Source organism: Pseudonaja textilis, chromosome 9 (assembly GCF_049901715.1).
Source record: "Pseudonaja textilis isolate UNSWEBS1 chromosome 9, rPseTex1.2, whole genome shotgun sequence".
Taxonomy (NCBI): Eukaryota; Metazoa; Chordata; class Lepidosauria; order Squamata; family Elapidae; genus Pseudonaja; species Pseudonaja textilis.
Window position 1 is genome coordinate 18,911,074 of NC_141998.1, and position 26,836 is coordinate 18,937,909.

The following is a 26,836-nucleotide window of genomic DNA, read 5'->3' on the forward strand; positions in this document are numbered from 1 at the left end:
TCCAAGCCTGCAGGCTGCCAAGCGGGATCAAAGAAGGGCGAGAATGGGTGCGAGGACGAGAGAATTTGAGTGGGTGCGCGGGGGAAAACATTCAAGAAGCGGGGAACGGCTGGAAAAACTCGGTCTTCTATAGTGCAAAATGCTTTGGGGGAAAATACTGCAAGGAGCTCGTGCGGCGCGCGGAGCGGAGACGGCGAGCGGAGCGCGAGAAATACGAGGTGTCGGGATTTCTCTGCGGCGGTGGGAAGGCGGTGAGGTGCGAGTTGCTGGGGAGTCCGCTGGCTTCTACCCGGAGGAAGTGGAGGGGAGATAGAGGAGGAATCGCTCCGTCCACAAAACTCCAGGGTGTTCTCCAAGAGGGATTAAAAATTGTCCCTGACCGCATCTCTTGGGGGTCCCGTCCAAAGCGGACCCCCAAAAGCGCACTCGCCAGTTTAATCGGACCGCTAAACAAGCCCGGGAATAACTTGAAGAGGGACTAGTTTTTCCTCCCAGGTTCGCGATTAGCGGACTATTTCTCTTGCATGTCATATATAAGGGAAGGGGGGAATAGTTCCCGGTCCCGGGGTGCTACGAGAGGGAGCCGCACCCTTAAAGAACCTCCCAAAAGTCCAAATACTTTGCAAAAAGTCCCGGATCCGAAGCCCCTGTGGGAGGGAAGAGGCGCGCTTGTCAAAAGCCCAATTCCGTGCGGCCAGCCGAGAGCCGGGGAAAGAAACGAAGCCTGAAGCCTGTTGAGATTTGGCTTCACACCTGCCTGAAGCTCCTGAAGTTGGAGATGGACTGAATCGGCTACTGGGGCTCTTTCCCTCCCCAAGGAAGGGAGGTTTTTTTGCGGGAGCGCGCGAGAACTCACTTCGGTTCACTTTTCACACCGCTTTTGCACCCGGCAGCTCCTTCGTGGAAATCGAAAATCCAGGAGAAGAACTCTGACAATGTACATAAGCCTAAAAGGGCAGCAGACGAGAGAGAGTGGGAGAGGGAGGGATGGAGGGAGGGAGAGAAAGGGAGAGAGAGAGAGAGAAAGGGAGAGAAAGAAGGAAAGGCAAAAGAAAGGAATTCCAGTTGCGATCCTCGCACTAGTAGTAGGAAGGAAATCCTAGGAAGCCGAATAAAATTCAAGCTGGTTTTGCAAATGTTCTGAACTTGAGTCTCTTGATTTCGGCTGATTGGAGCACACATTCAGTATCCCGACTCGGCTAAAAGTTGGGTCGTTGGATCAGTCAGTGGGTGGGAAAAGATGTCTCGTGTCATTCTTTGTCCAAGTCTACGAAGTCGGGCCCCTCCAAGCTCAGTAAGCCTTAGCAGACAGGTGTAGGATTGCGCCTGGGCGCATCCTCATCCTTGTTGTTGGCCTCCCTTGAGGTATTTCACAATGAAGCCTGTTAACCTTAGAGCCCATTGTGGCTAATATGAGTCTTTTAGAATCGCAGTCTTTCTCTTCTCTCTCTCTTCTCTCTCTTTTCTCTCTCTCCTCTCTCTTCTCTCTCTTCTCTCCCTCCTCTCTCTTCTCTCTCTTCCTCTCTCTTCTCTCTCTGTCTCCTCTCTCTCTCTACGTGTGTACACAATGCTATAAAGTACTATGGTTATTTGCTAGGATATCCTTAAGAACAAAGAATGCGATGTTTCCATTCCAAACACAACCTTCACGTACTCAGACACCATCTGATGCTCCGGCTAAGGTTATCTTTCTCTAGCGGACTCGGCCCGAAGATCTCAGCCAAAACGGCGTTCCCAACCATTCCTGCAAGTCTTCCATCCCTTTGTGACCTGCGCACGTTTGCTGAGAAGCAAATATTAACCGGCCCACCCAAAAAGCACTGAAACGGGACCGGATCACAGTCAGGGCACCTGTCAACCCCCTGGGCGTTATATTTATCTCGGTTAGGTCAGGACCCCGTGTTGAACTTCGCTTGAGGTTAGGGTCCCTTGAGAGAGTAGGGGTGTTCCGCCAGAAGGCAGAACGGGGTGCTCTCAGAGCTACCGACTGCCGCCTATTTGTGGCTTGGCATAATTCGGATTCTGCTTCCTTTTGGGACCGACTACCGAAGTCCAGTAGGACTTCCTGAGGGAGAAGAGGAGACTGTAAAAGTTCGTTTCTCTTTCTTCCAACTTCTGCTGCAAAAAGCGGCAGGGAGGATGCAAGAAGAGGCGGAGAAGCGGATCCTCTCTTACACATGTACGCGCGCGCGCGCACACCCACGCACGCTTAGCGCTGCCAAGCCTAACCCCAGCCCCTGGGCCTTCTTCCAGATGGAAGAAGGGAAGCGAAGCCAATCCACACCTCGGATTCTTAAAATAGAGAGGTGACTCGCTCTCCCGCACAGCCCGCGGTCGAACGATGGGGTCGCTGCGGATGATAGGCGCTTTTGATTGACAGCTGGGGTGTTCCGAGCGGGGCTGGGTTGCGCGGCTCTTTCCGAGGCTTATATAGAGGCTGGAGGTGGGGAAGGCAGGAGGAGATCGCGGCGGGCGGGCGGGCAGGCAAGCAAGGCAGAGAGTGAACTCTAGGAGCGAAGCAGGCAGGCAGGCAGGCAGGAAGGAAGGAAGGATCACTGGATCCCGGCGACCGCCTGTTGCTGATCCCAGCGGCCGGGTGGCCGCGCCGCGCCTCGCCTCGCCTGGCCGCCTTTTGCCGGGGTTTTCTTCTCCTTCTCTCACTTCCCGAGGTCCGGCGGTCTCTCCGAGCTTATACCCTCGGCCATGCACTGCCAAGGCGGGCTCCGGCTGCCTTCGCCCGGGCAGCAGCTGAAAGCAGCCAGGCGGCGCTACAAGACCTTCATGATCGACGAGATCCTCTCCAAGGAGACGTGCGACTACTTCGAGAAGCTCTCGCTCTACTCCGTCTGCCCTTCTCTGGTCGTCCGACCCAAAGCTTTGCACTCCTGCACCGGTAAGAGCCCTTCGCTTTCCCAGCTCTCGAGGAGGACGAAGCTGGCGGGGTGGGGACAGCCTGGCTGCGGCGCTTTGATCCTGCCTCTCGGGGTGCAGGCAAAAGGAAGCTTAAGGGTGGATGGAGACCTCTCCTCTCCTCTCTTAATTCCCTTTCTCTTTTTCCCTTCCCTTCCTTGCCTTTCTCTCAATTTCCTTTCCTTCCTTCCTTCCTTCCTTCCTTCCTTCCTTCCTTCCTTCCTTCCTTCCTTCCTTCCTTCCTTCCTTCCTTCCTTCTATTTGTTCCTTCCTCTCCTTCTCCCCCTCCCCTCCTCCTCTCTGTCTCCAAATTGTTTGCCAAAGAAGCCGCAAAACTCTTCCCTTAGAAATGCGTCTTTAGGGACACTGTCGCTGTTGAATGCTAACGTTTGTGGCCTTTAAAGCAACGGAGGCTTTTAATGGGAAGTGGCATAGCCAGGATTTGTCCTAGTACTTGTCCAGCTGTAAAACCCTTGAGAACCAAACCAGGTGCGTTTGTGGGGGGGACACAGACTTACCTGAAACTAATATTCAGTCGGTTGTAGGCGTCCCCCTTTGAATTTTACCAGGGGCAAAGAAAGTTTCACACACACACACACACACACACACACACACAATATTAAGGGTAAGTCTCTCTCAAAGCGGGATTTAAGATTGCGTCAAGGATTCGGGATCAGCAACAGGAGAGATTATCTGTGTTTCAGAGAAAGTTTTGGCTGCTCTCCTCCCCCATTCCAGTCCCGAAACTAAGATCCGAGTGTGAGAAGGAACTTTAGAAACCAGCCCGCTGACTAGGGCAGATCAATCAAGCAAATAATTCCCAATAAGGCCTGGTTCTCAAATACTCGGCAAGCAAATGTCTCCCAATTGTCACTTACCCTGTTATACTTCCTATGACTTCAAAGGCAGAAAGTGGCAAGCGTTGGTGCCCATAATGGAAGGGTATCCTGTCTTGCATTTGTCTTTCTCTTTTGACAGGCAGGCAACTGTCTTCCGGATCCAAAAAGAACCCAGAAACAATACCCAGGAGAAGGGTTTAGGGAAGGAAGGTGAATTGGATAAACACTTCCAAGTGCTATTAGGAGCTCAGATTTTCAGATGGGGCTGCTTACAATACACAGTAGTTACTTACTACATACACTTGTCTTCCAAAGTTGAGTTCCTATGCTGAGAGGAGCAACCCAAGAGTCCTGCTCTGTGATTATACGCAGAACAGCAGATAGGGGTTGATTGTTAAGTTGTGCAGGTTTGTGATCTTGGGGCTAAAATAGGGAGAATTGTTTTGTCTATGGAGATTCTCAGTCATCCTGGTAATGGTTGTCCCAGAGGTGCATTTTCAAAAGGCAACTGGACTTTGTCTTTCCTTGAAGACGTTTTGCTTCTTATCCAAGAAGTTTCTTCGGTTCTGAACTGAAGACGTGAAGGAGCTTCTTGGATGAGGAGAGAAATGTCTCCAAGCAAAAACAAAGACAGTTGCCTTTTTTAAAAAAAGCTCATTTGGGAGAATTCTTTTCATTTCCTTCCCATAAAACAGTCAGCTTTCCCAGTATTTTTTTAACAATTAGAGATCTTGACAAGAGTGATGAGACAGCTTTGGATTGGACCGGAAGAGGCATTCCTGTTACAGCTGTAGTCCTTGAAGACTAATCTTCTTTCATGAAATCTTCTCTTTTCCAATCCTAAACAAAAACTTCTTTATGTGTGGTCAGAAGTAGGACCTCTAGCATGGTTCTCCTGTAGCTGTTTGCAAAGAGACGCTTATCTTGTTTCAAAAGTTGACGCTCCAATTCCATTTTTATTTTATTTATTTTGTCCAGCATGTGTTAGATAACAGATATCAGTATAAACATGATTATTAATACATGAAATGGATATAAATAAAAGGGAACATTTAGAAGGGACGGTAGGCACACTGGTGAGCTTATGCACACCATTTCTTGCTCTCATATTAATATTGCACCATGCCTGGGCTTTTTTTTTTCATGCTGAGCCATGCTGAAATGCATTTTTCCCCTAATTCTGAAGATTATTAGAATGACAAATCAATAAAACTCGAATTCAGGTATCCTATTAAGCCATTCTGCTAAATCAACCCCAAATTGTTGGGTTAAAGACATAAACTGAGATTTATAAATCACAAAGGTTGGGTTCACACATCCCTTTCAAGGCAAGATCAAGGAAAATGTGTGAATTCAACCTTTTGCCTGGCTTAATTTAATCTGCAGTTAACATCAGGTTAAAATATAAAGAGGCGCTTTGTTGCTTTGAAAGACGTGTGGGATTTCTATATAATAAATAAAGTGTCCCATTGTCTTCTAGGATGTAATCCAATTCCAAGACGATTGCAACTTATTTCCTTGTTAGGAAATAAGATTAACTGAAATAGAAACTGATTAGTTACAATGATCTTGCAAACACTGGGTGTAAAGGTTGATCAGTTGACATGCCTATGATTTAAATGTGAAATAAACTCACTGATACTTTACACAAGGATTAAACTGCAAGATTCAGTTCACTTAAATCTTTGGAGGGCAAATATATTTCATTTAACATGAAGCCACCCAGGCCAATTTCTCCACATTTTTCTAAAATAATTCATTAGGGAATATTCTGTCCCTGAAAATCAGTGAGTGTGTATTCAGAGAATCAGGGAAATATTTTAATCCCTTTTCCCCCCTTTGGGACAAGAAATGAGAATGTATTCAAAAAGTGCATTGATTTTAATGGAACCGAAAATCATACTAATCCCAATTTGATCAAGGGGGAATTTTTTCAATTGTTTGCCGACTAAAGTTGTATTTAGAAATCATTTAACATTGACTGTGGTGCATGCCACAGGTTTTCATACCGAATCCTCCTAATGATTGCATAAATTTTACCAAGTAGCAAACAGAGCTGTTGTGTAATAAATACTTTAGGATGGAGAAAAGTTATATAATATATTTAGCCAATCAAGTGCAACTTATTGGCACAGTGACTATAACATTTTGAAATAAGCCCTGTTTGCTTTGAATATCTGCAGTCTTACTCTTACCTGTTCTACTCCGGTAAAACCAATGGCAAAACTCCTGACAGTGTAACTCCAATCAGTAAAATTAGTATTTTTAAATCCCATTTTAATAGAACAGATGTTCTCCTGTCTCTAAAATAAGAGATTGCGCTGACATTTAATGGTGTGTAGGTTGCTTTTAAACATAACATTTAAAAGAAAATTGTGACATTTTCAGGTTTTTCTTTCTTTGATGCTGTCACTTGTGCTAAAAACCAAAATCGTTAAGTTTGTCTCAAAAAGAAAGCGCCAAGAATTGGAAATTGCGTGTGGTTATTTCACCAAGCACCCCATGTGTAGATTAAGTATGTTATCATTAATGCAGATCTCAATAAACTGCATCGATCGTAACACGAGTAGCAAAACATTTTCATGACAAATAATGTTTAAAACAAAAGCAGAAAGTTATTGGGCAGGCATTCTTTCGAAAGGCGTATCTCTCTGGGTTTTAATTTAAATCTATCTACTCCCATATGATAAGGAAGTTTAGTTTATAAAGTACGCCTAGATTTCAGTCATGTATATTAAAAAGAGGTAAGTACCACCAAATTCAGGGTGACTTACATCTAAAAGAATTAGTGCAAAATTTGGCTAAAATATTTCCAACTGCCCTCTCTCAAAAGATTCTTATCTTTTGGGAATCTCCAGTTCCATTCTCTGAAAATAATTGGATTCTCTATAGCTCATTCAGGCAAAACATGCCATGTAGGAATGCAATGTACAATTAATTGAAATGTTAGGGAAGTGCTTAAAGGCATTGACAAATTCCACTTTACAATTGCCTTATAACAATATTATATTGTCATTCATATTTTATATCAATTTCCCCCTCATTTTCCATTCAAGCCAAGAATTTCTAACCAAGAGTTGCTTATTAGGAATTCACAGGCAAGACCTCCTATTAATTTGCATTTGCTCACATCCTGATCTTTGAGAAATCCCATAAAATGAAAGAAAAGTATAAAATAAAAGTCCCATTAAAATAGATAAGTAATCTGTTAGAAATTTCAAGTTAAATGGCACACGTAAGTCTCAAACTACCATGCATGTAATTAATTAAAACAAACAAGAATTCAAAACTCTTAGAAAGTTGTAGTTCTTCAAATGTTTTGTTCGGAATGACTCCTGATCACAGAAATATTTATTTTTGAGTAAATTGCATTATGGAAATACCTCTCATTCCGTATTGTATGAAAGATCAGTCAGTACAAATATTTTTTGAAAAGGAAATAATAGCCTGCTCAGAGTCAGTTGGAGGAGCTTATATATCCAGTAAATTAAAAAAAAAAAAAAGACAGCTATTTTAATTTGCTGCTACTTTCCTCTTAAACTTCTAGCGAATCCATATATTTAACAGCAGAATGATATGAGAATGTGAAATTAATTTAAAAAGGTATTTTCCTATTTCAAAGGCTTATCTTGATTATTATTAACTCATGTGTTGGGAAAAATATTAACAAATACCTGCAGGCTGTTCTCTTTAATTTTTTGAATGGCTCATAACCAAAGGTGGTGATTCAGTAGCTATTCATAGATTATTCATTTGCAAAAACTTGTATACAATACTCACAGCGCTAAATCAGAATTCCTCAAAGGTTGCTCCTGTGACCTCAATTATTTCATCCAGAAAGTTACTCTGGATTATGATAATAGATTGACTCATGGTGGAAATATAATTATTTTTGTGTTTTTGGAGTCCTTTTTTTAAAAAAAATCGAAGTAGGAACACATATACAAAGTGGGTTTTCTTTCCTAGCCCTGAATTTAATAGTTGAAACTTCAGGCGCAAAACTACTCATGGAAGGAAAGCCAACTACTGATTAAGAACATGAAATTGATATATAAATATGAGTGAAATATATACGACCTTTTGTAACTTCAGCCAAATTGCCGATTTAAACATTGTCTTGTTTCACTGTTTCTGATCTCAGTGCCTCAATGAGAAGCAGGATGCATTGAGAAATTCAGCATGAAGGTAACTATTAATAATAATACATGACATTAATAACAATATGCTTTTCAAGACAAACAACTTATAATGACAAATAACTTATAACAACTGCTTCCAATTGAACCTACTTATTTTAAAAACGTTTCATCCGTGAAAGGAGCCAGGCAAAGGAAGACAGTGCCGTATTACTCCCTTTAAGCATGACCGTTCTTAATTGAAACCATGTAAAATTTACCCAGATAATGTACCCAAGGCAGTTTCTAAAATGCTTGGAATAATAATCTTCATGATGAATTGCTTCATCTTCACAGCTGTCCTAAAGGACAGCCTTTTCTCATGTTGGCAATCATATCTCTTAGTATTTGTGTTGGCTGGAACTCACCAACAATCTTTGTTTCATCTTGGAGCACATGGTTGCTAAAGCTAAAAATGGCTTTCCAACATAACTATCTTTACAGACTTACCTCTAAGATATAGAACAGTCTAGCAATGTCCTTTTCTGATATTTGATGAATACCAGATGATCAAGTCAGACAATTTTACCCCCCCCCCCAATTGATTCTTCCTGTTCTCATGCTTTCTCTTCAATGTTCATTGTTGGTAGAGGAATGCCACCAAGCTCACAGTTAAATTGACTGTAATAAATACTGCCCTACTCATGCTTCTAGCTTAAAGAGGACTAAATCAGGCAAAACAAATGCAGAACTGTTGAAGTTGAACTGTTGAACAGTCGAAGAGGAGGGGTGGGGAAATTCGTGAAAAGATCAAAAATAGGGTAAATTGTGTTTTATTATTGAATTCCATAACCTATTACAAACAAAAACTGACAGAAATGCATCATTGTACTGAGTTTAAGTGTCCATAAAGCACACTGGGAACAAATTCTGGAAATAAATTGGTTGGTCTCTTCTGATTTTGAATTTATCCGTGAACAAAAGCAGTTCTAACTTGGCCATTGAAAAGTTCCAATGTTCAGATCAAAGAAAGTTGGTTAATCAAGAAAATGAACAATTTTAGTGCTTTTGGTTGAAGGAGAAATGCACAAGTTATTAGCTAAGAAGTGACCATTTGGGGTGATTCTCAAAATACATACAAGAGATAGGTTACTGCAAACTTCTTTTTTTCTTGAAATCAATCTATAGAAGACCTGAGTTAAGTTATTGTAACCAGTTTATTTTTCATTTTTTTTTTTATTATAAACCACTTTGAGATTGTCTTAATTGATGAGAAACCAGGAAAGGAAATATATAAATGTCAAATGAATCACTCATATTGATATGCATGCTTACTTAAAACAGTGTTTTATTGGTTTTGAAGACTTGCATGTACAAGAAAGAAAGGTGATGGAATGAATTTACAGTAGGGGACTTCAGATAATAAATAAATTTCTCCCTTTGTCCCATTTGTGCAATATTTTAGCTTTTTGAACATATTGATAACAGATTGGAATGCATGAAGTATGCATTTGTGCCTATCAACCATTCATTGTTCTAGGAAACAGATATTTAGAATGCCGGGTGTTGTGACAACTAACTTTAAAAAAAAAGGTTGATTATGTAAGAATTGCATGAGTTTTCTTGAGCCACACAATAGCTAATCCTTAATCCAACCCAGAAAATCTTTTTTATTTTTAGTTTTGAGTGGGGAGGATTGTTGTTGCGCTGTTGTTGTTTTTACCTAGAACAATATAGCAAAGTTAGAGCTGTTGAGACAAGTTCATTCAAAACAATGGAATCTTTCTGTAGGGATGAATTTATGAGATCCAAATATCAATAGCATGATTTCCTGATTTGCACTGATAGCTTAATTAGAACATCCTTCTAAAGATCTTAGATATTGTACTAACCAAATTCATTACCAGGTTAGGTTTCAATCTCCGAATATTACCTTTGGAAAAATATTGACCCCAATTGTTGTCATTTTGTTAAAAGCCAACTGGTTTAACGTCGTACTTTCATAATTTCGGCTTCCTGTTGATATTAATTTGATGCTGATTTTGTGAAACAGCCCTTTCATCATGGATTTTGGCACAACAATGGAGGGGCACTTCACTGAAAACACAAGACATTTTGGAACTGTACTGACGGAGTTAGCAATTTAAATGTCCAAATATATACTTTTTAATATTTAAAAACAGACGTCATGGAGCTTAGATTAATTAATTTGACCAGGAACTGGCTCAATACATTTCCCTAATTGCGACAATGTTCTCTCTGTACACATTGACCTAGGTAGGTGGAATAATGATAATAGGTCAGCAATTCCCACTATCTAGGAGACACACTTTTTGAACACCTTATAGTGAATTCACCATTCTGTCCGCTGGTCTTCCTGTTGTACACAAATTGCATTGTGGCGTGACTAGAATGCGCAACTGTTACAATTAAAAAAAACAACCTCTTTTTAAAAAACACAACCTCTAGGACGCATATGTTAGCAAAGCTTAGAGTACCCACTTTGTTCTGCATAACCAAAAATCAACCTTACTGTTCCTCAACTCATTGCCGATAGCAAGAGATATTGGGAGATATAGTTTGTACATGAAATACCCATGATAATTATAAATAAAGTACTGTAACACAATTTATCTCAGAAGGGCAGAAACAGAAGTTTCTCAGAGCTACCTCTTGTCCCTGAAAGCATTGAAGGGGCCCACTAAGGCCGCACCCCAAATTGCCACATGATGGAGAATTTTAATAACTTTTAACAATTTAATAAATGCATGGGAAGTAGTTTTACTTCCTGCATTGTATTTATTGCCACTTTAATTACATGTCACTTAAACCATTTAAAATTATATTTCTTCCTGGACACACCCACTTTTTGGCAGGTTCTAAGATTATCTTAGGCCCTAAGAAAAGTTGCACACTTCAGATTTAATAATAGGATCCACACTTTAATGCTATCTCTCCTACTGGCTACAAATTGCCATGTAATCTTGGATCTGGAGAGGTGGTTGAATTAAATCACTGCATTGGGCAACTCATGTGCAATGCCTGTTCGTCTACAGAGAGAAGATAACCCTTAGGTGACTTGAATCTCATATAAATGGATTAGGCATTATTTTCTGTTATGTTTGCAATGATCAGGGTCACTTCATCAAGTGGAGTTTCTGTTTTTACTAAGAAAGGTCAGTATATTTTTCATTAGGGCTAGGCAAACAGTTAATGTTGTAGAAGGGTGGAGAAGGTGGAAGGAAAGAGAAGAAGGAAATGATCAATGGCGTATTATCAATCACTGTGGTGCAGGTGGTCCTTGACTTATGACTTATGACATTTGTTTAGCAGAAGCTTCTATGCATGCACCAGAGCTGTTTCCTGTATGGCACATCATGTATTGTTCATTGGTGCACTCCCATAATTCTTGTCAGCCATTCCTGAAATTGAAGTTTTAGTCTTCTGAGGTTTTGGATTCATGCTGGAGCCCATCCTTGGGGATCTTCTCACTGTGGCTGTTGGAGAATCAAGAATGCCCATCTCCAAATTTTAAGCTGGAGGTGCACCCAGGGGAGGGATTCTATTGGTTCAGACTGGTTTGGGTGAATCGGATGTTAAATTTACATCTGGTTCACTGAACCGGTAGTTGAACCAACTGGCTGGCCCCACCCACCCTGCCCCTCTCCTCCCAGGAGTCTCCACACGGCCTGTTTTGGATGCAAGTAAGTGCAGGGTCCTCACAGAGGCTCTGGGAGGGTGAAAAACAGCCCTCCCAGAAATTCCAGAAGTCTGGAAACGGGCCTGTTTCTGGCTTCCGGAGGGCCTCCAGAGCCCAGGAGAGGCTGTTTTCGCCCTCCCGGAGGCCTGAGGGAAGCCTCTGGACCCTGGGAAGGGTGAAAAACATCCCTCCCGGAAGTTCCAGTAGGCCACGCCTACCATGTCCATGCTCACCCAGCAACCAGGCAGCGAACCGCTTACTGGGATTTTTGAATCCCACCTCTGGGTGTACCCATGTCATTTCCATCCATCCAATTTCCTACACAATGAAATGTCTGCCCTTCACACAAATCGCTTCTGAACCAGGCAGGGAGTAAATAGCCCATTGAAAAGATTTCCGATGACAAGCCATCATCCAAAGATGCAGTGTTTTAACATTCCTTGGCCAAACCACACAGCCTTTGGAGGAAGCAGAAAGAAAGCCTTTTAGAAATTATTAAGTTGTACTATGGAAATCCGAAGAGTTAGTTAGAGCTTCGTAGCCAGTCTTATCAACTCTGGAAGCCCAGAGAAGCAGAAGATTTATGACATATTATAAAACAATCCAGTTGTTATATCGGCGACCCCCAGAAGCTCACAATGGCATTTTTGTGTGTGGAGAAGGTCAGCAAAAGTCCCAGCGTGGAATTGTTTTAAATTTGATCTGGGACACACTTCAAAATCCGCATGGAAACTGTTTCTGCTGAGACCCACTTTCCCCATTTAATTGAACGGATAGTATTACGGCATTCCTGAGGGATGGCAGAGAGCTGTGGGAAAGGGAACAAAACAGGACGAATACAGTGTGCGCGGATTCTTTTTCACCCTAAACCTTATTATCGGCCCCGTAACAGCTGTATTAATTCACTTAAATAAAACAAACACGACATTCTAGGTAATACTGTTTATCAATCTCATTTACACCTAGCTGGAGGGAGTTTGCATTCTGGCAATGATATAGGCAAGAGGAATGGGATACGACACTTTATTTGCAGAAATCTTTCCATTCTAGAAGGATTATTGGTTGGCTGAGGCCATGCCCTGAACACTTCTAAATATTCTAACCTTCATTTGGGCCGACTGCAATGTCCTTTCTGGTTTGCCACAGACCATCCCAATTTGCCCGGTGGAAATGCCAGACAACCAAAAAATAATTATCGGATTCTCAGGGATGACTACCATGAGAGGCCAGACCAAAGTAACTGCTGTTATGCAATTGTGATAATTTTTTGTCACAGAGAATTGATGCAGCTGTAGAAAAGGTATGAGGGCAGGATACCAGGCTCTCCAGATGCTTTCGGGAGAATTCTCAGCATCCCAGCTGTCAGGATTTGATACTGAAGGATGCTGGCTGTCGTATTTCTTCCACATCTGGCAAGCTGCGTTTTGTTCTCCTTGGGAATACCAACCCATCCTTGTGAAATGTGAAATGGATTTTTAACTTAAATGAAGGTCAGGCAAGACCGCCTGTTTTGCCTGAGTAGTTCTATAACCAGTCTGGAAACCGGGTGACTGTGAATTCTAGTTTCCACTTTACGCATGCAAACTGGCTGGGTGACTTTGGACCGGTCCCTCTCTCTCAAGCCCAACTCACTTCACAGGGTTATTGTTGTGGGAACAGGACGGAGTGTTGAATTTGTTCACCTCCTTGAGTTATTTGTAAAAAATAATAATAACGGGAAACAAATCCATCAATCAGAAGAATGGAGCGAAGAGTTTGTGAATCGAGTTTTGCAGTGATGCTTATTTCTTATAAACAGGCTGCTCTAAAAATCTGACCTGGTGGAAAGCTAGCCTAGAAGAAAGAAATAGGAATAACATATACAAATGGCCACCGGTTCAGCAAAGTACAGGCAAAAAGAATTCTGGAAAAGAGTTCTAACTCTGCTTTCTTACCTGGTGTTAAAAAACACCAGTTGGTAAAACACCTTGTTGTAGACAGAGCTTCTTAACAGGGCCAAACATCTTGCTATTAGAATTAAGTTACCTGGTGTTTTACACACACTCTTGCAGTCAATGCCACAAACAGCTTCGCTAGCCTGTTCTTTCTATGCTGTTTTTCTCAGTGCCGTTTTCTGAGCTAAATTTATCCCTTAACGATAGCCCACAACACAGATTTTTTGCAAAGTCCCTAAACAGATGCTAATCCAGAGCTGCATGAATGGCTGTATTATTCTGTCTTACTCCTTTTCCTCTTAGCAATTGTCTTGACCTTCCTCCTCTGCCTTTATCCGATTTCTTTTTCTCTTTTTTACTTCTCTCTCTCTCTCTCTCTTTATTTTTTATTTTGACATTAATCCATTGGTGCACAATGCCTGCTTTATTTCTCAATCTTCACAAAGTCAAGGAATCCATCCACTCTGAGGATTACAGGATTTCTTACAAAAGACTTGAGAAGAACCAGCGCATTATGGTTGTGGTTTAGGATGATTAAACCTTCTATGACATTACTAGAGGTGAATAACGGTTGTTTTACTTGCACTGTGAAAAAGCCAGCATAAATGTTGAGTGATTAGGGCTCTTCCCCCCCAGCACTTCCACCCTTCCAATCACTAAAATAATTGCAATGAAAATAAATGGCCTGGATGAGTTGATTCACAATGCTTTCAAAAGGTGCTGATAGGTTTGGGCTGCTGTACGTTCACGTAGCATGGCATGTATTAAGCAGTCTTTAGATCCTAAGTACACTTACAGCCAGCCTCTGAAAAAAGAATGAATGCAACAAGGAAATGTCAATGCATTTGACATACATATATGCCAGAGGGGCACATGTCTCTGGTTAGTTGTCTCAGGGGGGTGGAATACTAAGTTTCTTAAAATAGCATTCATGGATTTCTGATGCAGGATCATGTGATTGCTCAGATTCCTGACGGAAGTTGGGCTCACATGCTCCGGTAAACCCTAATTTTCTTGGGTTCTGCTGAGCAGGAATTCAGGAAGTGCTTTTTAAATCATGGCAGACCCACTCAATGCTGGTTTGATGGGATTGAATTTATTTATATTTTTATTTATTATTTTTATCCAAATCCCAAGGTAGCAAAACATACCCAATCCTCTTTCCTCCTCCTATTTTCCCCACAACCACAACCGTGTGAAGTGGGTGGGGCTGAGAGAGAATGACTGGACCAATCACCCAGCTGGCTTTCGTCTAAGGTGGGACTAGAATTCACAGTTTCCTGATGATTGGCTGAAAGTCACCCAGCTGGATTTCATGCCTAAGGTGAGACTAGAACTCAGTCTCCTACTGATTGGCCCAAAGTTACCCAGCTGGCTTTCATGCCTAAGGCACGACTAAAACTTACCATCTCCTACCGATTGGCCCAAAGTCACCCAGCTGGCTTTTGTGCCTAAGACAGAACTAGAACTCCCAGTCTCCTGGTTTCTAACCTAATGCCTTAACCACTAGACCAAGCTTTGCTAAACAACAGATGAGCAAAATACACAACACAGCACAATGTATGAACCTAAATGAGGCAGATAGTGTTACACACTGCACAATGGAGATCTTAGCATTCTGTAGCTCAATATTTTGTTTTGCCAAATCTACCTAAATATTATGTTCCAAACCATAGAATTTTCAGCGGTCCCAAGTCTTATGTAAGGTAATGGAGGTTTCTTCTGGACTTCAAATTTCCTGCCAGGGGACAATTGCAATGCTACATTCTTCATTTGTCTAAAGAAATCAGAGCATTTGCTCGTACCGATGGTAAATCCATAAGATTTGTTGGGTGACTTTTTTTTTAGGCTGAAGCACTTCTGCATTTTTTTTTAAAAAAAGAGTAGTGCTACTTTCTGTTAATCAGAGCAGTTGTAATACTTGGCTGATCATGGTGTTCTTGACAAGCTAAACAGGTTTAGATCTGGTTAGTCTTTGGATGGGAGACTGGAATTTACAGAGTACAAGAAAGCAATCTAGTACAGCAGAGCTGTGAAGAACACAATATGGCATAGCGCTAGCTATTTAAGAGATTATGTGTCTTCCATAGTTTCTGCTAGCCTTTCAACTGAGCAAAGTTGACACTCTTTCCATTTTATGTCACACGTGCACTGATAAAGAAGTGGGACTTTGATTGTGTGATTGTGATTGACATCTTAAATCTTTTCATATCCAGAAAGATGAGTGTGCCTTCTCTGTCACACTACCTACTTTCTGGAATGTCATCTCTTCTGGGTTTATCTGTCCCACCCTGAACTTTGAAAACTTGAGTTAAGGCAAGCAGGTTCTGTCTTTTTAATTATTTGTCAAGTTCTGTATTTTCTATTATTTAGAATAGTTCTAGAGTCTTTGGTGTGTGTGTGTGTGTGTGTGTGTGTGTGTATGTCTTGTATTCAAATATTAATTCCATTATATGCTGTCCAGTGTCTCAATAAATTTGCTCAGACTTACCATTTATTTTAATAAACACATTTCAATAAATATCCCAAAGATATTTTTTTCAAGAGGCAACTGTACTTTCTGGGGTTTTGTTTCTTGAAGACTTTTTGCTTCTCATCCAAGAAGCTTCTTGGATCAGCAGCTAAATGTCTTCAAAGGAAAAAACAAAGTCCAGTTGCCTCTTGAAAAATCACTTCTGGGACAACCATAACCTGGATGACTGAGAATCTCCATAGACATTTCAATAAATACATCACGGAAGTCAACAGGAATGGAATTCAACTGAAAGAAAAGGCAACAGGCATCTTCGTACAGCATGCAGGGCTTGGAAATATATAGTTGTCAGTTGTATCAGAGCACCGTAGGGTCTAAATATTGTACCAACTAGTATTAAAATAGAAACATGCTGGAGATCAGCTCGATTTATGCATCTGGAGAGCTGCAGTGGAAATTGGCCAAACAGTTACATAGGTGCCTTCCACCTCCAATTGAGGATTGCAACCCTATGAAAAATGGCAGACAAATTCCGGGTGATTATAGGCCAGAAGGTGGCCTTTGTCTTGCTTTGGTTCAGTGTTTGTCATTTAAGCCTCCCACATTTTTTCAAGTCAGACATATCTTACATCCACTGGGGGAATGGCATGTTTTTAATAGGAAAACTTATACAAGCGAGACTAATGGTTTGTCTCATCCAGGGATGTGTAACCTAGGTTTCTGAGGCCAAGTTCATCTCTAACCATTCTTTTGCAACCCTAGAGTCACCTTTAGGCCACGTTACAAACCTCAGGACTACTTCAGCAGAAACCTGGCAGGAGGATTTCCTTCTGCCTCCTTTCTGCATTGAAATAATGCTGTTGGGTTTGTTTTGTTCCACGATTTATGCATTTAAAGAAACACAGAAGATTGCAATATCTGTTGTGGTTCACCAGCAACCAGTGCAGCTGGCAGCGGAATTGGACAGTGGGGAAGAACAGGGACTAGTCTGAGAGTCTGGCAAGGACTTGGATGAGGGTACTGCATCCGATGCAGGGATGGGGCCAGGACCATCTGGGAGTGGGGTGCTGCCTCTGGAGCCTACGGAGTCTGGCAGCAGTGAAGCAGAGGACCCAGGGGAGCCTGTTCCCAGTGTGCGTATGCGCAGAGCTGCTAGAAGGCAAGAACAGCTGAAACAAAAGGGTCAACTCGGGAATAAGGCTGGGAGGTGATTGCCCCTCCCATAAGGGATAAAAGTCAGGCCAAGTTGATGAAACCTTTGCAGGAAGCAAAGTAGTTCAATAGATTCCGAGTCCTTCTTGAAGCTCTGTGTATTCTGGTAGTTTTTTTTTCTTCCTGGCACTAATTAATTTGGATGCTTCTGCTTTCGGCAGCATTCCACAGCACTGACAGGCATGTGCTTATCTCGGGGAACTGTTTAAGATTAGTCCTGGCTGTGAATGAAAATAATTCCCAGCATTGCATTAAAATAGGTTTTTCGTTTAAAACAAGTTTACATTTAATAACATTTGATGAAGCCTGGGTCAGAACAATATCCATCACCTCTCTATAAATTAAAAACAAGGGAAAATAAAAGAAAAATATTCTATGCGCAGGGTCTAGTTTGAATGGCCAATCTTACAGTTTGTATCCCTGTGCATGCATGACTGTTGATAATTATGATCAATTCACCACAGATTAGATTTCTGTCCCCAGTGAACCTATATGTGTCAAATGGACTTTCACCTATTAAATTTCTTTCAGTTTTTATAATTCATTACAGAGAGGATTATATTTCCTATGAGTGCATCCAAAACCATGCATGAAATTTAAACTGTTTGCATCATTCTCTCTGATGTAGAAGTAGAGTTGATTTTGGTGAGGAGTGTAGAAAGAGTTGGGAAGATTGTTTGTAGATATATATTTTATATTGAATGTCATCTTCCACAGAAATTCATTTGAAAGAAGGATCTGTGTAAATGCGAAATCCCTGCATGTCAGAGGATTTCATCAGATAACATAGATGTGATTTCAGTAGTCTGTCTGAAATCCAAGAGACCAGAGAGTCTCTTTTTAAAAGAGAGATAAATTCATTGTAGGAGGAAAGCGGTGTTAGTCTACGATAGCAAAAATCAGGAGGTTAGTGGCACCTTTTCCAACTAACTAATGTTATTAAAAAGTGTAAACTTTCTTGAGCTGCAACTGTGACCCACATAAAAAAGGGGCAGGCTTCAAAAAATTTAGCAACCGGTTTTCTGCCCGGTTGCTGGATGGGCAAGACCTAGTTGGCCTCCTGCACTATGAGGGGGGGGGGCATTTTTGCCCTCCCTGGCATTGGTGGGATTCAATTGTTTTTACTACCGGTTCTGTGGGTGTGGCTTGGTGGGCGTGGCAGGGGAAGGATGCTGTAAAGTCTCCAGTTAGAGGAGGGATTTGCCGGTTCGGCGAACTACTCAAAATGTCCGCTAGTAGTTCTCCAGAACTGGTCAGAACCTGCCGAATACCACCTTTGCTCCCTGGGCTCTGGAGGGTGAAAATGGCCTCCCCAGGCTCCAGAGGCTCTCTGGAAGCCGGTTTCTGGCCTTCCCGAACTTCCAGAAGGTTTCGTGAGGGCCCTGTCCTTACCTGGGATCCAAAACGGGCCGTGTGGGGACTCCTGGGAGGAGAGAGGTGGGTGGGTCCAGCCAGAGGTAGGATTTGCCAGTTTGCCAAACCAGCCATAAAATCAGCTGCCAGTTCAGTATGGGTTCTCTCAAACTGGGGTGAAGACCTGGTTAGGCCTGGAACCCCAAGTGTGTTAAAGGCTTAGGAATTTCGGGGGTCCCTCTTTGAGGAAAATGGGCAGTTCATAAATATGAGAAATAAATAAATGAAACAAAAATAGCAGACTTCGAGACTCATGGCTATGAATAGCCTGGTCTTTAGGAGCTGGTCCAATTTTGTTTTAAAAGTGCCTATATTGATAAAATCTTCTTTACAACCGATAGCAGCAACTCCCACAGTTTAACTATAGATTAAGTAAGTCCTTCCTTTTGTTCATCTCTTTCTCAGCGGTGAAGGAAGATGTTTCGTTATAGCTGTTGTCTTAGTTGCAAATTGCCTGTGCAGTATTGAAGTATGGCCGTTGTTTGGTTTCTAAGCAGCTGGGCGACAGTTAGCTATTCCCTGTTGCTTCATTAATATAATTCACAACTCAAATCCAAAAAACAACAGAGAACTTTCTTATAAATAGGAGATATTTATGCCATGTCATTCACTATTGCTTTTCCCTTGCCAGAGAAGTTATACCATGTCCTACTGTCATTATCTCCTATGCAAGGAGAAACAAATTTGGAGGCAGCTCACTAAGCAAAGAATGTAAGTCATCCTGATCCACAAATCAGTTAAGCTCAGTTGTTTTCACTGGAACAAATTTAGTTACAATTAAGTCCCCAGGCTTGCCTTTAAAATGTGCTTTGCCTTAACTGGTTAGACAGATGGAGTGGTACACCTGTAAACTGAGCTCTGCCAGCATCCTGATTCGTTATCATACAATCATTTCTCTCACTTGTTTTATTTTTATTCTTTTTCCCCCTTGACAGATATATGAATGATTATTTTCTAAAAAGGGCTCAGAACAAACTATTGCAACGGGGAGGGTTTTTGTTCATCATTCAGCTCGTTCAGCCAATGCATCTCTGCTCTGTTTTGAGTCTCTCTTTCTCACCTTTCCTATAAGGCATACTCTGAACTCACATTTTTTAATCCACTGAGAATGTTCAGTCCACGTGAATCTGGAGGCATTGATTAACAGTAATCATATATTATCATCTATCAGATGAATGTCCGGTACTTGTAGAGGATTGTGGAGATAGTCTTGAAGAAGGATTCAGTGCCTGTTAGGTAGATATCAGAAAGGAAGAGAGGGTGAGAAAGAAACTCAAGATAGGCTCACTTCGATTCTCTTGGATATAAGAAAGAGGAGAGAGAATCTCTCTCAGGCTGTCAGGATTCTGTGATTATAGCCTACAACAAGAAAGTAGAGTTGAAGACTACCAGACAGGCCTTCAAAAAGACCGTGTTATCCTTCTGCACCTGATGCTTCCCTCTTGTGCATGTAGACTGACCATTTGACTATGGAGAATAGAATTACAGAGTTGGAAGGGACCTTGGAGGTCTTCTAGTCCAACCCCCTGCTTAGGCAGGAAACCCTACACCACTTCAGACAAATGGTTCTCCAACATCTTTTAAAAAACTTCCAGTGTTGGAGCATTCACAACTTCTGGAGGCAAGTTGTTCCACTGATGAATTGTTCTAACTGTCCGGAAATTTCTCCTTAATTCTAGGTTGCTTCTCTCCTAGATTAGTTTTCATCCGTTACTTCTTGTCCTGCCCTCAGGTGCTTTGGAGAATAGTGGGATTCCTTCTTCTTTGTGGCAGCCCCCGAGGTATTGGAACACTGCTCTCATGTCTCCTCTAGTCTTTCTTTTCATTAAACTAGACATACCGATGTGAAGAGTTAAAACTTGACTATATGATCAGTTTCTCCATTTATTCCAATTAAACACTTCCTTCTAGCTCTTAGAGCAGGCCAGAAGCCATGGGGAGGATGGTTATATCTTAATGTGAATGGATGATATGCCTTTGATGTACTGCACTCTGTCTATGAGTATTTCTGTATCTTCTTCCAACCACAAAAGGATTTAAGCAGCTGCTCCTGTGGCTGAATTATACAATCCTGCCCATCTGTTGAGGACCTTGGACTATTTTAGAAGAACTGTATATAAAAAAATGGTCAAGCCCACATACGCTCATTCCCAAGCCATTTGGCCTGAGGTATAACATTTAAATATCCACCACACACTGTAATATAATTTGAAGCCAGACTTTTTTCATCAGAGCAAGGAAATCATGATGATAATTTGGACATCATGACACATGTACCTTCCTCTTGTTCTGTCACTGAGAAAGGTGCCCATTATTTTATGGTAGGGCCGGTTCAGAGAATACCTGAAGCAATCTTACATTTCAAGGGAAAAAAGAGGTGTGTCAATTAAAATATGTGAGCTACTGAATTTAGCCATTTCAGAAGGTGTGTTGACAGGTAGAAAGGAGATTCTGAGCTTTCGCTGGTTTAAGCAACAGATTAAGCAATTCAGACTTTAGTCAGTTCATGGTTAGATAATATCTTTGAATGGCTACTTGCTCATTCTACTGGGCTGTTTGATATACTTATTTATTTGTGGAGAAGGGTTCCTTCCAACATACTTCCATAACGGGAAGGATAAAGGATGCATTGACAAAAGATCCTTCCTTCTTTAGAAAGAGAGTTAGGCGCCAATACCTGGACAATGGAGCTTTTGGTGGGTCCATACCAGTTTACCCCAACTTCAGATATCTCCATTGCTCTTTAAGGCTTCAGATGTTGGTATTAAGACATTGCCCAATCTCTAAGTATAATTTTTGTTTCTTAAATGAAGATTGCATAGGCTTGTACCAAAGGTGCTTTTTTCAAGAGGCAACTGGACTTTCTGCTTTTTCTTTGAAGACGTTTCGCGTCTCAGCCAAGAAGTTTCGTCAGCTCAGAAACTGAAGCTGAAGAAGCCAAAGAAGCTTCTTGGATGAGAAGCGAAATGTCTTCAAAGAAAAAACAGAAAAACTACTTGCCTCTTGAAAAAAACACCTTTGGTACAACCATGACCGGGATGACTGAGAGTCTCCATAGACATTGCATAGGCTTGTATTTGCTTCAGTTCTTTGATACCTTTATTGTCCAGTTTGCATCTTGTGATTCTGACATTTTAATTTTATTACAATCCTGGAAAGTAAGGTTGAGAGGTAATGACTAGCTCTTAAAACAATATGATTTGTGTGGAAATTAGACTCTGGATCTTAGTCCGACAGTATCTGCTAATGCTATATAAAGTGTTAGGGTTTCAAAGACGCCAATATATTTTATAATAATAAGTTATCTCCCTAGTCTAAAAAAAGCTGATCATTAATCAAACAACACTACTCAGTCCTACCGTAATCCCTGTTGGAAACGAGACAGTGAGATAAATTAAAAACACAAACACCAGCCAAAGGGGGCATTTTCCTCCATTTCGGGCTGTCCCATTATATATCTGGGTCTTTTCAATGTTTCTTTTTCAGGAGTTTCTTGGAAAAGAGAGCATCTTACATTCTTAATTTGTCTGTGCCACTTTTCTGCCTGTTACACACCCAGGAGAGATAATTGATGAAAAACAAAGGTTCCGCCGTCAGACAGCAAACTCAATCATGTGTCGTGATGCATTCTTCTAAATGGCATTGTTTGTGCAGCTGTTCTCTAGAGCTGGCTGCACAGTTTATTTTTGGCCCATTTAGGAGGGGGGTAGGCAAGGATGTTCTTTCGATTGTGACATGAACGATACCAAAGAATGAAAATAACAGAGCTCAGGAGATCTAAGGAAGCTTCCTGCAGAAGTCTTCTTGTGACGAATACCGAAGGTAAGGGAAAGATTTGGGACAATTCAAGTAACAGGAGAACTCAACTGAAATGGCAGTCCATGCTTAGTTCATGTGCTGGAAGAATATTTCACTTGCATTATTTAAAGAAAAAGAAAGAAAAAGACAATTATAATGTATGTTTTATATATATATATAAATGCGTAACTGAAGACAATCTCTATAATGAAGGATATGGATCACATTGAGAGATTAAGGTTAAGATTAAATACCAAATAGACCAAACTAATCACAGCAGGTTGCAGCAAATAGCCTTAGAAATGACAATGAAAACATGGGTGGGTAGCTTCTGACTTTTAGGACTGACTATCAACAATCAAGAAATATCCTACAGACTAGCACTTAGTTGGGTAGCACTGAAAGCCTTGGGGAAGATATTCAGATATCATAAGATATCAATGCCTACAAAGATCTGAATCACACAAGCAACACTCTTCCCTGTGACACTTTAAGAATGTAAAAGTTGGACTTTTGAACTTTGATTTGGAAGAAAATGCCTGAGACTCCCATGGATCACCAAATGGAGGTCAAATAAATCTAGAGACCGCCCCCCATCTAAGGCACAAAGGACCAGACCCCAATTAGCCTACTTGAGACACCTTATACCAAGCTCTAGTTCTCTGGAAAAGGCTGTAATACTGGGAAAGGTGGAAGGAAGGAGAAAAAGAGCATGACCAACACTAAGCTGGATGGCTTTCATTACAGCCATGATGACTGTACAGCTGGGAAAGCTAAAGGGTCAGATTAAAGACAGGTTATCTTGGAGAAGATCTATCTTTTTGCCTGCTAAGAGTCAACACGGACGTGATGGCATATAGTCAAATCTATCAGAGCAACACAGGGAGTTAGCACAGCTTTGCCAGCTTTCCTTGGATCTTTCAAAAAGGACAGGTTATTGGACAAGAGCATGGCTGGGCTGCTGGGGGTTTGAAGGAGTCTGGGAGAGCCCCCAGCTAAGATTCTGTGCAGCTGGGAGAACCCCCAAATCCCACTCCTGGCTGGCCCTGCCCACCCTGCTCCTCCCCTCCCAGGGGTCCCCACACAGCCCGTTTTGGATGCAGGTAAGTGCAGGGCGTATGTGAAGACTCAGGGAGGGTGAAAAATGAGCCTCCCTGAAGTTTGGGGAGGCTGGAAATGGGCCCGTTTCCAGATTCCAGAAAGCCTCAGGAGTCCGGGAGGCCATTTTCGCCCTCCCAGAGGCTTGAGGAAAGCCTCCGGAATCCGGGGAGGGCAAAAATGCCCCTCCCACACCATGGTGCAGGAGGCTGACTAGGCCACGCCCACCATTGCCACACCCACCCAGAAACCAGGCAGAGAACACTTTGCTAAAATTTTTGAAGCCCACCCCTGGACAAGAGATTACGTGATTTGTAGTTTAGCCTTCTCCATCCCACAATGTTGCTGTAGCTCATACTGGATTGACCAGTGTCCAGCTACCCAAAGAGCTCCCAAAATCAGAACCACCTTATCTAAAGCAAGCAACCAGATGGGGAAATTACAAGAAACCTGAATGGTGATTTCAAACATTCATGGCTGTAGGCAGAACCCCGCTGAGTTTTAGATTTGTGGATTTTGTCAATTCAAGTAAGGACTAGAGCTTGCACCATAATCTCTCCAGAACAAAATGCATTCGTCTTTTCACACCATCCATATCTTCTCTGTGCCTGACATGTCATTCACCTAAGAAATATTACCTTGGCAAGAAATGTATTTCCCAAAAGTTGGCACAACCCTGAATTAAAGCAGGTCTTATTTTGCAAATAATTAAGTTCCCTCTTTCCCCTCCTGTGTCATTCATCAAATTGTTTTGCATGTTGGAAGCAGAGAAAGACGGTGGCATTCACAGCCACTGCTTTCTTGGCAGCCAACAGAAGGATGGGCTTGTGAAACCTGAAGCATCCTCTGTGAATCATGTGAGTCAGCAGCCATAATTCATGCTTGCTTATGGATATTGCATTAATTAACAAAGGAGGAAGCCAACAACCGATTGATTTACATTTAAGCATGCCTTCATTCAAATGCCGATATGCTAAGTTAATAATGTGCCTTTTGAATACAGAGGTGGATTTGCAACCGGATCTCGTACATGTTTTAGTTCAATGGGGCTAAGCATGTTTACGTTTGCAGCCACCGCCTGGGCCCTTTGTAAGGCTGCTGTTTAACCTGTCAAAATGGGATCCACTCTTCTTGATGAATCAATTTTTAATGTCACCCGGGGAGAATCTGTGTGAGTGGGAAGCAGTCAAGGCTAATGAAGGAGCCATTTCCCGGCTTGTCTGGTAGAAAACATACCAACAGAACCCAAAAGTCGTTTTACTTTCTAAAGCTATCAGGTTATAGCAATAGCACTTAGGGTTATATACCGCTTTCTATACCGCTTTACAGCCCTCTCTAAGCAATTTATAGATTCAGCCTCTGGCCCCCAACAATTTGGGTCCTCATTTTACTGACCTCAGCAGGATGGAAGACTGAGTCAACCTTGAGCCTGGGGAGATTCGAACTGTCAAATTGCAGGCAACTGGCTGCAGCAGAAGTAGCTTGCAGGACTGCACTCTAACCACTGCACCACCGAGTTATGATGAATAACTGATCCTTTGTGCCTTGGGGAGCAACAGCCCCAAAATTACATCAGTCTTGTATATAATGCTGATCAAAAATAGATTAAAAACGCTTATTATTATTATTTTAATATTGTAGAATTGATACTAACGTAGTGCATAATGCTGTAAATTTTGATTATGATTTTACAAAGATATTTGCACCTGGATGACAAACTGTTCAATTGAAGATGGAATTATTATATTTTTTTAAAAAAGAAAAATATCTTAAAAACAACTAGCAGAAGATCCCAAATAAAGAAAGAACTGGAATAGTCATAGCTCAGGTTGAACTGTGTAGTCCTTGGTGCTTTCTGAGCTTGGTTGTTTTCTTGCAGACTTTTTATTACTCAACTGAACAACATCATCAGTGTTAGAAGGGAGTGGGGTTTGTGCTTTGTTTACATTCAAGAAGAGACAACCAAAAAGCCAAAAAGGGTGTGTGCATATGCCAGCCAGGTTGTGAATTGCTACTCTAACAGGCTAGCCCTGTATTTACAGCAGAAGGAAGGAGACAGATAAAGAATCAGCATTATACATCCTTCAGTCTGAAGCCTCTGTGAAAATCATACATTCTGTGGGTATTTAAATATCTTGGCACAGTTATAAAATTGCTTCTCTAAAGAAATGTAAGAGAAATAAATCTAAAGGCAGATAAGCCATATTTTGGCTGCATACAAGATTATAGAGAACTATAATCAATGTAGCATCTTGTACAAATCTAGCCAAGGGTAGCTGATTCAGCCAATCAGGACTAAACAAACCACGATTTAGCTTCAAGTCTCAGCCCTACAGATACCCTTCAGTCTAGCTATCAGACAAGTGTATGATAATGGCTGATAAATAATCTATGGGTGGAGTCGTTATAATACACATTAAATTAGGTTTAAACATTACTTTTCAGGACTGCCTTCATTAACTTCTGGCTTTTCCAAAAGTTGCAGATTGTCAAATATTTTAGAGCTAATTAGTTACTGTCAGAGCATTTGCCTTGAAGACATATATAGTAGTATTTTTAAGCTGTCATCTTAGTGTGTTAATTATCTTCCCTGATTAGGAACTGGATTTTTTTGTTTGTTTTTTTGTTGTGTTTTTTTTTTTTCATCCTTTCCCTCTAACCTCCAAACACCTTAAGGCAAGAAAGCTTTAAGTGCAGACTGCAGTGAGAACCATTCGTTACCATTATTATGCCCAATTAAACAGCAAAGTTGAGTTTGAAAGGTTGTTTTGAAAAAGTAAGAACTGGCTGTGCAAATACCACTTGCGGTAGAAGTAAAACAAATGGGAAAGTTTGAAATTAATGGGAATCTGAGATTTAAAGAAGTAGGAACTGAACAGAGCTTGTGTACTAATCTCTGAGATTTTAAAAGCACAATGAAGAAATCCTCGATGTTCTCTTTTTAGCAGAGGTTTGGCTAATTGGTTAATTAATTTGTCAAATTTGAATTTAATTGCATTCTTTGTTGCAACTGAAGTTTTTCTTGGAAGACTGAAGGCTCAAAGCAGTGGCATAAAGTACCTTCCCTACAGACAGCATGACTTTAACCAAATAACAGAATTGGAAGGGACCTTGGAGGTCTTCTAGTCTAACCCCCTGCTCAACCAGGAAATCCTATACCATTTCAGACAAATGGCTGTCCAGTCTCTTCTTAAAAACCTCCTGGGTTGGAGTACCCACAACTTCTGGAGGCAAACTGTCCCACTAATTAATTGCTTTAACTACCAGAACAATTAGACTATTCTGACCAATTAGACTAACTAGTAACTGTTAGGTTCGATTAGGTTCATTGTGTTTTTGGAACC

The 26,836-nt window shown here is 41.4% G+C and overlaps 1 protein-coding gene across 1 annotated transcript in view; it reads left to right on the top strand.

Annotated features, from left to right (window-relative positions):
* Nucleotides 1–2,198: 2,198 nt before the first annotated feature.
* Nucleotides 2,199–26,836, top strand: part of BARX2 (BARX homeobox 2) — a 42,352-nt gene continuing 17,714 nt past the window's right edge. The window contains exon 1 of the mRNA XM_026709017.2: nt 2,199–2,893. Within this exon, the coding sequence (XP_026564802.1) occupies nt 2,704–2,893 (190 nt within the window). The 5' untranslated portion in view covers nt 2,199–2,703. The remainder of the gene's footprint in view (nt 2,894–26,836) is intronic.